Source organism: Rhinolophus sinicus, linkage group LG18, assembly GCF_036562045.2.
Source record: "Rhinolophus sinicus isolate RSC01 linkage group LG18, ASM3656204v1, whole genome shotgun sequence".
NCBI classification, from domain to species: Eukaryota; Metazoa; Chordata; class Mammalia; order Chiroptera; family Rhinolophidae; genus Rhinolophus; species Rhinolophus sinicus.
This window is the reverse complement of record NC_133767.1, coordinates 15,366,876-15,377,674: the sequence shown is the minus strand read 5'-3', so window position 1 is coordinate 15,377,674 and position 10,799 is coordinate 15,366,876. Positions and strand designations below refer to the sequence as shown.

The 10,799-nt window shown below is 56.8% G+C and overlaps 1 protein-coding gene across 1 annotated transcript; it reads right to left on the bottom strand.

Annotated features, from left to right (window-relative positions):
* Positions 1–7,058: 7,058 nt before the first annotated feature.
* Positions 7,059–9,913, bottom strand: LOC109435368 (mastin). The gene is made up of 6 exons (XM_019713198.2): positions 9,900–9,913; positions 9,734–9,794; positions 9,375–9,555; positions 8,896–9,170; positions 7,588–7,751; positions 7,059–7,482 (listed from the first exon to the last, which is right to left on the bottom strand). The coding sequence occupies exons 2-6, from the start codon at positions 9,792–9,794 to the stop codon at positions 7,318–7,320; spliced, it is 846 nt and encodes a 281-aa protein (XP_019568757.1). The 5' UTR covers positions 9,900–9,913; the 3' UTR covers positions 7,059–7,317.
* Between the last annotated feature and the right edge of the window lie 886 nt (positions 9,914–10,799).

Sequence of the window (10,799 nt, the reverse complement as noted above, 5' to 3'; positions counted from 1 at the left end):
TTCCATTATGACATTTCTTTAGAAGTGTATTTTTAAATTTCCAAATGTAGGAGGGCTTGTGCCCATATTTTGATATAACTATGAGCAACTTTAAAATAATAACTCAGGGCCAGCCTGGTGGCTCAGGCGGTTGGAGCTCCATGCTCCTAACGCCAAAGGCTGCCGGTTTGATTCCCACATGGGCCAGTGGGCTCTCAACCACAAGGTTGCCGGTTTGACTCCCGCAAGGGATGGTGGGCTGTGCCCCCTGCAACTAACAACGGCAACTGGACCTGGAGCTGAGCTGCACCCTCCACAACTAAGACTGAAAGGACAACTTGAAGCTGAACGGCACCCTCCACTACTATGATTGAAAGGACAACAACTTGACTTGGAAAAAAAAAAATCCTGGAAGTACACACTGTTGCCCAATAAAGTCCTATTCTCCTTCTCCAATAAAATCTTTTTAAAAAATTAATAATGCAGCCTGTTTTTGGTTTTGAATACAAGGCAACTATAAGTGAGCTCTGAGAGCAGAAATTCAGGCTCATTATTTATTGAGGATGTTAAGGAAGGCAGTGAAATCAAATGTCCCCAAGTCAGTAACAAAAGATGGATTTATAGGACCCTCCTCAGCCAATTCAGACAGTCCTGAATTTGGTGAAAAGTGGTCTCATCGAATGATGTTTAGCTGTAATCTGCTCCCGTTCACGTCTATCAAAGTTATATGTGACCATACGTTTCATTTCTATTGAAAGCAATTGGATCTTCCCAATCCATGCAACCCAATGAATACACACACACGCACACACGCACGTGCATGAGTGTGCACACACACGCATGCCTGGACGCTCCTGGTGCAGGAAGACCAACCTGGGACTGAAAGCACCGCCTGTGGGTGACGCCTGCCTGTGGGATGGTGCAGCCGCCAGCCTCCTTTCCCAGCTCTGCCGTGGAGCCAGAGAAGCAGCCAGGTGAGGCACCTGAGGGCTTCTCCTAGAGAAACTGAATGACCTCAGGGGAAAACAATCAAACTGACAACCAAGACTAGGAGGGTCCCTCAGAGAGGTGGCTGGAACCTCCAGCTGCCGGGGAGGCCCGTTTAGTAGGAAACCCCAGTGAGCACAGCTGATACCAGTCAAAATTGTGCCACGGCAGACGCAAGGGTGCCTGGGTCTCTGGCAGGAGGAGAGTGTGGAGAGTAGAGAGCAAGCGGGAGGAAGGAGCAGGGATGGTTGCGATGAAGCCAAGGACAGGCCCAGGTGTCCCAGGCTGGCACAGGCTGGCACAGGGTGTCTAGGACAGAGGGCCTGGTTGTAAGAGGACAGCCATGTGGAAATGGTTCCTGGGGATCAGGAAGCAGAACTCAGTGACCTTCGCCAGAGCCCTCCCTTGGGCATCCCGGTGGAGCTGGGCATTGCCTGGAAGCTGCACTCAGGTGAGGAAGTGCTGGAACATGGATGGAGACCAAACATCTCTGTAGACCTGTGTCCTCTATGAGCAGGTGGGGCAGAGTGAGTGAGATTTGAGTTTAATTGTCGATGTGACTGCATTTGTTCCGTGGCTTGGTAGAGCCCGTAAGGGACATCCAGGGAGGGCCTCCACGAGCCATCCTTGTCCCTGGTCCCAGGGCCTCTGGCCCCATGGAACTTTTCATTGTGACACATGAGAATCCTTGTGGATGCACACACTGCTGCCAACGCAGCGCCCCCAGCCCCAGCCCCGCTGGTCCAGCTTCCAGGGCAGTGTTGCAAAAGGGTTCTGTTAGGTAACGGGCAGCTGCGCCGTTTGCCCACTGCCCTCAGCCTTCCCCTATCAGGGCCCAGAAGGCTTCATCACAGCCCCAGCTTTGATCCTGGCCCCGATGTCACCTGGCCCCACCCTCACTCTCTGTGTCCACTCCTATCACTAGGACATGTGGGGGCCCTGTCTGGCCCTATGTGGGGAGCTAGGCATACACACTTGCTTCATGAAGAGTCTGCCTGAGTGGGAGGGAGAGACTTTCTAGGAAGAGCAGATTCTCTCTTCCTCACTCATGGAGGTGAGAGAAGGGCCCAGACCCCGGCACTTCTCCAAGAAGACCCTTTCTTCTCCAGCAAATGGGGCGTAAACCAACCCTTCTGGGGTGCTCAGGGGTTTTACTCTCCTGTCTGGCAATCACCTTAAGATGGTGACGAAGAGGAAGAAGGGGGACGGAGATTTGGACGCCCCCACTAGCCTCGCGCTGGCCCTGCGCCTGGGCCCAGAGCTTTGCTCCCTCTCCCCCACTCTCTGGCTTCCAGAGTGATCACCAAACAACCACCTCTCGTATTTCAATGTGGAACACTCCTGTGCCTTCCGCAAACAGGCGGAGAGAGGGAGAGAGGCCGAGTAAGCAGTCCAGTGAATTGGGGATATAACCTCTGCACATGGCTTCTCCCAGCCCCCCTGCCCCTGACCTGGAGACTCTCTGAGCAACATGAGGGGTCAGGGAGACCACGCCTGTGGTTCCCGGTGCTCAGTCCTGCAGCCCACACTCGGCCTTCCCAGAGCTGCAGAAGACACTGGCCATGCATAGGTGGGCCACGGGGTCCCAGGAGCCTCTGCAGAATGGAGGTGGTCACCTGGGGTCAGGACTCACCAGGGGTCCCAGCAATGGAGCTCCCCAAGAGGAAGTGGGTCAGGAACAGCAGCTACCATATCTGTAGGGGCAGAGAGGGGAGCTGGGACTTAGGCGCTGGGCTCAGGGATGGAGAGGCCAGAGGCTTTTGCAGGTACAGGAAATTACGTCACATGCTGGACAGGTCAGGACAACGGCCTGTTCCAGGAACCGGCATGTAGCGGGAGGCAGGGGAGGGGTGCTGGTTTATGTCGGAACAAGCAGCGATTACGATCAGAGTACCTCCAAGGGGGACTTGGGGAAGGAAGCAACCTCCCACTTGTGGCTGGGAGTCCAGCTCGCAGGTCGGGGGGCAGTCACGCCACAGAGGAGTCTCAACTCCGCACAAATACATACATGTGCACATGCTGGTATCTGGGCTCTGGCGGTGACACTGAGGAAGAGACGCAGAGAAGGCAAGCGAGGGGGCCCTGTTTCTCTTGCACGTGTGTGCGTAACATGCGTATGTGTGTGCCATAAGCACATACATGTATTTGCCTACTCACAGGCTGCATGCATCCGGTGTGCACATAAATGTGTGTATATTCCTGTATGTGTGTACACATGTGTGCACATAGGTATGCATGTGTGTATAGCACGTGCATGCATGTGTGTCTAGGCATTTTTCACATGTGTGCATACATGTAGATACATGCACACATGTAAATGCCGGTACGTGTGCGCACATGCATTGTGTTTATGGTGTGTCTCTCCATGCTGAAATGTAAACACCAGGAGAGCAGGCGTTTCGTCCACTTCGTTCTCTGCTGCTCCTCCAGTACCTAGAACCATGCCTAGCGGAGAGCTGGCCCTCAGGAGTGTGTGTGAATCAACTGGTCAACCACAATCTATCAAAATTGTTCTTGGAATGTGATACACCTTTCCAATATCCTTCTAGGAGAAGACACACGCAAAAGTAGCCACGGCAGCTTTGAGAAACAAGGACAAAGAGGTGACAGGTTGCAGAAGGGTCCAGGTATGTTTCATGGTCAGTAAACCACGTGGTGCAGGAGTGGATGCTTAGATCAAGGAAATGGAAATGGGGTCCCAAACAGGCTTCGAGTCTATCAGATCTGGGCTTCAGGGGACAAAGAGATGGAGCTGGTGGCCTCAGAGATTAGGGGGAGGGGGAGCCAACTCATGGAGACAGGAGAGGCCCTGGGTCAGAGATTCCTTTCTGAGCAGGTGAGGCTGCATCCCCAGGTCTCAGACAAGAAATTGAGGAGCTTGGTAGTATCAGAGCCATGGGTTTGCCTGGCAGCTCAGATGTCTAAGCAACGGAGCAAGGAAAGGCAACCAGAAAAGAAGCTAGAAAGATGCAATAAGAAGGAAAGAGAGGGAGAGAGACCCAGAGAGACAGAAACAGAAACACAAAGAGAAACAGAGACAGAGGGAGAGAGAGACAGAGGGAGAAAACAGAACCTGAGTGGAGAGTTTGACACCAGGCTGTTTGGTAGCAGGAAAACTCAGTGCCCTCCCCAAGTCCCATGGTCCGAGGGCTGCCATATTTGCGACCTGCCATTGGCGGATGGTTGCAGAGCCAGACCCCAATGGTAAGTGCTCCTGCTCAGTGTACCTCCTGCCCCACACCCTCACCTGAGCTGTGCTCATGGAGCCAGAACACTGATGACAGGGCCTCAGGGAGACTCCGGGGCTCACAGCTGCCTACTGTGCTGTGAATGATGAGCCTCAGACTCCACGCTGCACCGTGGAGCCCCCTCCATCTCCACTTGCCCCACCCCCTCCAGTCTCAGGCTCCCCAGACCTCTGCTGCTCCCCGCACATCTGCACATCTCTCTGGTCCTCTGAGTGGGTAACACATGAGACTGGGGAGAGAGCCATTGACACAAAAGGCAAAGATTTCTCTGTTAGAAGGTGGGCAAGTCCGTGAGTCTACCAGCTCAGTCTGACAGATGGACTTGCCAATCCATGGGAAGGGCACGAGTGGGCTGATGGCGCCAACAAGGGGAGACCGTCCCCAGAGTCCCTGGGGGTGTCGGCGATGTTCTGCTCTCAGCATCCACTGCCTGGCTATCTCAGGACCCAGGTGTCCTGCTCCCAGCCCATAGGACCCCATCAGGATGTGGGGGGCGGTGCCCTAAGGGTGCTGCTGCCTCAAAACCTCACAGCAGGGAAGAGGGGCATTTCTGTGGTTTCCTCAGCGTTTCTTCTCTGCACTTACTCAACCAGGCCCCTCGATAGCAGAAACCCAACCTGAGGCCCCAACCTGAAGATGCTGAGTTCCAACCTGGGTCAGGGGCAGGTTGAGGGTCCCAGGTCCCCCCAGGTCCCAGCAAGCTTTGGTTCTGGGAAGCCTCTAGAATCCTGGCCAAGGCTTATGGGGGAGACCTGCTAGGACACTGTCCTTTGAGATTCCATACTGTGGAACAAGAAACTTGGGTTGGGTGGAGGTAGGGAGTGGGGAGCATCCAAGTATTCTGGGAAAAAGCAAACCAACTGCGTGGCTGAAGGAAAGAGCTGACTGGAGAGAAGGTCCTGTAAGGCAGAGGCGAGAGACCAGCAAGGAAGACACAGAGGCAGCTTGAAAGTTCCAAGCTGCCTGACTCCAGGCCAGCCAATGCAGTGAGGGTGCTTGCATACCCCCCAAATTGGGGTGCCTGCATATCTAGGCTCTAGGTACCGCCCAGATCGGGGATCTAGGGAAGGAACGTGTTGGGTCCTGGCAAAGAGGGCATGCTGAGAGCTAAGCAGGCAGGTGCCACAAGGCCTCCTATTGCCCAGGCCACGGCTGAGGACATGGTAGAGGTTTGCGGACGTGGCTGTCACAGCATCACTGTGCCCTGCTCAGGGGTCTTAGGGTCACCTGCTCATAGACGACCTGACTGACCCCCACGCTTCATGACCCCTGGGCTCTTCCCTCCGTTTCTGCACTATTTCCCACCTCTGGAAGTTCAACTTTGTGCAGTTAGCAAGGATTTCTTGGGATTTTTAAAAAATGGGTGAATTATGTGCGATAGACATCAGCGTGAACGTGATCGTGACACTGGAATGTGCCTGCATGGCTGTGAGACCGCGGAGTTCCTTTGTAGCATCCTTGAGACATCAAACGGCAGTGCTCCTACCCCCAGCCTCCCCTTCAGACCTCAAACCTTGGGTCTCAGGGTGGGGTGGGGAGGAAAGCAGAAACCCCGCTCCATGCCCCTGGCTGCCCTGTGGAGTCCAGGAGCTGAGAGTCCAAAGAGGCCCCATGGCGAAGGGTAAAGAGACATCGCTGCAGGGGCCTGTGCTGGAGATAGGTGGGACGGCTGGACCAAGGACCCACACACCCAAGTGGGAGGCCTCAGGGAACATGAAGGGGCAGCTCAAGGCATCCTGCACTGGGCCACATCGAGAGATCACCCTAGGAGCAAAAGCAGCAGGTGTGATAAGGCCTCCTCGTGCTCCCACCGCCTGGTCCCAACCCCTTCTCACCAAGCCCCTGGGGAGATGGGTCCCACGGATCAAAGGTAGGGACTTGGGGAAAGAGGAAACACCAGTGGGGATTTTGACTCAGAAAATGAATGAACAAATGATCCTAAACTTGGGCAATGAGAACCCACTGGATTGAATGGGAATCACCCAGTGCCAGACAAGAGAATCTCCTTTAAGCATGGAATGTTCCAGACCTGTAGAGTCCAATGTGGTAGCCACTGCCAGGGAGAACCTGCCATCACTCTATGCCACTCACTGGTGGAGAGCCCTGTGGGGACGGCCTGAGGGTCACCCGACCAGCCCAGCAACAGCCCTCCAGGTGGCCCCCTCTGTGAACACAGGGGCCCAGGGTGGGGCCCGGAGACGTCAGCTCTCCTCCCACCTTGACTTCTACAGTCTATCACTTGTGGTCAACTTTCTGAACTTCAAGACCAGTGTTGCCCAGTGGAACTTTCCAGGAATGGTAGACCTGCTGGCCAGTGCATGTGGCTTATGAGATTGAGGAAGTAATTTTTCCACTCCGTTCAATTTTAATCAACTTGCATTCACGTGGCCTCATGTGGCCAGGGTTCTGCCAGGTCCCCACCTCAGCTGACAATGGTCCAGGCTATCCTGGGGTAGCTGAAGTGAACCACCGACTCCCCAGGGAAGGACAAGTGCAGGGGCCCGAGTGGAGAAGCACCTCCCGCCTTTTCTGGGTGCTGAGCCCCTCTGAGGGCCCAAGGTGAGGCTGGATTGGATGGTGCAAGGGGGGGACACGAGGGAAAGGAGCAAACCAGGAGCGGAGTGCTGGGACAGAACATTTGTCCCATCGTTGGTAAGGAGGTTGGAATGTGCCTCCTGGAAACAGCCCTCACCCAGGACGGGAAGTAACCACATGGCCTCCCCGGCCGCCCCAACCCTGCCTGCAGACATAATTGGTCCAGGCTGGCCCTGAGCCCTCCAGAGCTTTGGGACCCCACCCGGAAGTCCCCACCATGGTCAAGTACAGGCCAGACACTCGGGAGGCTGCTTTTCACACAGTTTAATAGGATGGCAAACAGTGAACAAGAGGCATCGTCCCTGGCACGCCCAACCGACCCGCCCACTGTCGGGGGTTACCAACATCTGAGGTGCTAGTCACCTCTTAGGCCCCGAGGTTAGGGAAGGACAGGGTGCTGGGCGCAGGGCTGGGAGCAGGGCACAGAAGAGATGGTGGTGCTGAATGGGGGAAGCCACAGGAGTGACCCTGAGGGCAGGTCCCCGGCTCCTTGGCCCACACGAGGCCATCAAGTCTCCAACGGGACGTGCTGGCGGATCCAGGACGAATAGGTCATCACTCGGGTATAGACCCAAGGATAGGCGACTGGTCCAGAGGCCATGCCCCAGCTCAGCACCCCAACTTGGAACCATGTGCGGTACCAGGAACAGACCAGGGGTCCTCCAGCATCTCCCTGTGGAAGGAGGTGACAGTTGGCCACAGGGTGCTGTGGTGGCCCCACGGCAACATGGCTTTTGGGCCCTAAAACCGAGAGCAGAGGGCAAGGCCTGGGTCTCACCTGGAGGGAGCTGTGCCCCTTCCCCCCGGCACACAACATATCGTCCTTTATGACGTTGCTGTTGCTGTCAGCAGGTGAGGCCTGATGGTACATCTTCTCACAGGCCTGCTTCCCCAGGAGGGGGACCTCCGCCTCCTGCAGGTGGTCAGCCGGAGGCAGCAGTGCTGTGGGAGGGGCTGGGTCAGGGTGGACTGAGGTGGGGGGGGCCTCGTCCCCTCTGTCCATCTGCCAGGTAACCTGAGCCTGGGCCATATCTCTCAGACTCACATTTCTGTGCAATAGACCCAATTATCACATGGCCGCTTTGCTGGAAACGGTACAGCAATCACAGAGGAAGCTTCAGTGTGTGTGTCCTGAAAGTTAGTCCATGAAATGAAAGACTGGGGCTTGAATACATAAGAGAAAAAGCCACCTATGGGACAACAAGCCACCCTGTCACCTGTCACCCCTGAGAGTTGTGCTGTCGGCGTTTGAAAGATTTTAACAACCAAGAAGAGTTGTAACATCAATAGAATGAGGGCTACGCCAGAGGTGGGAGCCCCCTCAGAGCCAGGCCTCCATGAAAGAACGTGCCAGAACCGGCTAGGGGGGATCTTTCACTTCTGGGAGGCAACGCTCAACTGTTCTGTCTTTGAGAATCACCGTAAAGAGGGTTATTCAGGAGGAGAAATTGTCTCATCACATTCTCAGTGTATGTGCAGGACCCAGAGGGAAAGCTCAGCTCTTTAGAAGGGGTACAGAGGGCCCAAGTCCTGCTTACGCTTCCCCTGAAATGTCGAGGGTCGATACCCCAAGGCGCCCAATGACACAGGTTCTCGGCATCAATGACCAGGAGCCGGACAGGGAGGGAGCCTCTCCCAGGCCCATGACGAGGCTGTGTGAACCTGAGCACACCCGAGGTGAGTCTCAGAACAAGCAGATGAAGAGCCCGAGGGCACCCGGGAACAGGAAGGGGAAGAGAGGGAATCCCTTCTTAGAAGGCTCTCCCTCGGGAAAGAGGAGAGATGGGTGCTGTAGCTTCAGCTGCAAGTCCTAATTCAGCCTGAGAGTCCCCATGTCCTGAATGAGTCACTCTTCACTTGGACTTCCCCAGTTGCGAACTGAAAAATGACCCCTAGCTCCGGCCACATGGTCACGGGTTAAATGAGAACTTAAGATGCCTCCAGTGGCAGGCTGGGAGCAGGCAGCCAGAGGTCCTGCTGGCCAGTCTGTGACCTGGGCACATCCCCCACTATCAAGGCTGCCGGCCCTGTGGCCCCCACTCACCCATGTGTGTCCTTTGTCCACCCTCCAGCTCCCTGATCTTACCGTGTACCCCAAAGGTGCCCCAGCCAGTCACCCAGCACTTCACCCCAGGGATGAGCCGCAGTGAAGCCGGAGCAAGAGTGACGGGGCTGACGTGCTCTGAGAATGTCACGGAGGCCTCCAGTCTCAGCAGGGCAATGTCCGCACCCCCCGCAGCAGACAGGCTCATGTTGAACTTGGGGTGGAGGATGATCTGAGCCACCTTGTGCAGCTGGTCGTGGTCATAGAGCTTCACTTGTCCAGTTTGGACCCTGTATTTCTGTGGCTCCGAGGTGTCCCTAGGAGAGAGAGGACCGGGAGTTTCTCAAGGAGGCTGGATGGGGGTGTGGCTGGTTGCCCAGCAGCAGGAACGCCTCCAGGGGCTCGGAGCCCAGCGCAGCCTGGACCCTGGGTTTCCTGCCCTCCACCCAGGACACTGTCCCTTCACATTACATTGCCCCTCCCGTCTGTCCCACCAGGAGGCAGCCAGGCGTATCACTCACAATTCAACACAGTGGGCAGCCGTCAGCACCCACTGGGGGTGGACAAGGGAGCCCCCACATTCGTGCTGCCACAGGCCATGTTCTTTGTTGAAGACCCTCAGGCTGACCTGCCATGGCCACTTCCCGGCAGGGGCGTTATGCCCCCCCACGATGCCCACAAGCTCAGTCCTTGGGCCAGGATCTGGGGAAGCAGACGCAGAGCCATCAGGGACCCAGGCAGCTCTGCCCGGAGCTCAGCACGGCGCTCATACCTCCCCAGAGCCATCCTCACGAGGGGGTCACCACCCCAGGTCAGCGATGGCCTGAGGCCACTGATGGGTCTCAGGACAACAAGAGCATTGCATGAGGTCAGGACTCACCGAGGGTCACAGGCACAGAGCCCCCCAGGCAGGGGAGGGTCAGGAAAAGCAGCCACAGCATCTGCGGAGGGGAGAGGAGGACTAGGGTGAGGACAGCTGGGGCAGGGACCCCAGGAACCCCAGGGACGAGGAATGGAGAGGGCAGTGTTCTGAGTGGTGTCCTCACCGTGCCAGGTCTCTCTGCCCTCTGCCCCTGGGGACTCTGAGACCCTTTAAACCCTTCCAGCCCAGGAAATAGGTGGGGCATGAACTCCTGGGGGCGGGGCCTTGAAGGCAAGGGGTGGGGGGAGGGCTTCCGTCTACCAGTGGTCAGCCCATCAACATTTGCAGAGGACCTACTATGCGCTGGGCCCAGGCCTGGGTGCTGGAACACAGTGGCCAAAGCGGACAAAGGCCATCCTCGGGGTGAATCAGGCATCTCATGGTGGTCAGTGTGGTGGGGATAGGAAGTGCCCTTGTGTCAGCCAAGGAGTGTCCAACGAGCCAGGGTGTTCTGATTCAGTCTGGAGCTAAAACAGGCCACGCTGGTTCTCTAGCCCCAGGTCCACACCTCCCCTCTGGACCAGCTGTCATCCTGGGATGGAGGGCAGGCCTTATGACCACTGATTCCCCACGTAGAGAGCTCCGGGAGCCTGGCCTGAGCCGGTGAGGGCCGTGGGGGCAGGGACCCGGTGGGAGACCCAGTGCAGCCACATCTGGAGCCCCCTCCTCCCTCTGCCCAGGACTAGATGTGCCCTGGGCCAGCAGGGTCTCAGTGCCGAGGTGCTGTGGCTTGGGGCGGGGCTCCCACACGAAGAAGAAGAGCTGCATGTTGGGTCATCATGACCCCAGGTGGCTCCCTGCTCAATACTGAACGCTGGGAGGTGAGGATGGGGGGCAGGAGGATGCTTGTGGGCACCAGAGCTGCCCCCACCCCAGTCACACTGCAGGCACCTGCATGGCTGCCGCTGGCCTTCACAGGGGACTTCCATACCTTCTCCAGCCCCAGCGTCCCTTCTCCCAGCACAGTCGGTCCCTCCTGTGGCCTGACCCAGGTCTTGTGACCCACCCACACTGGTGAGGCGGG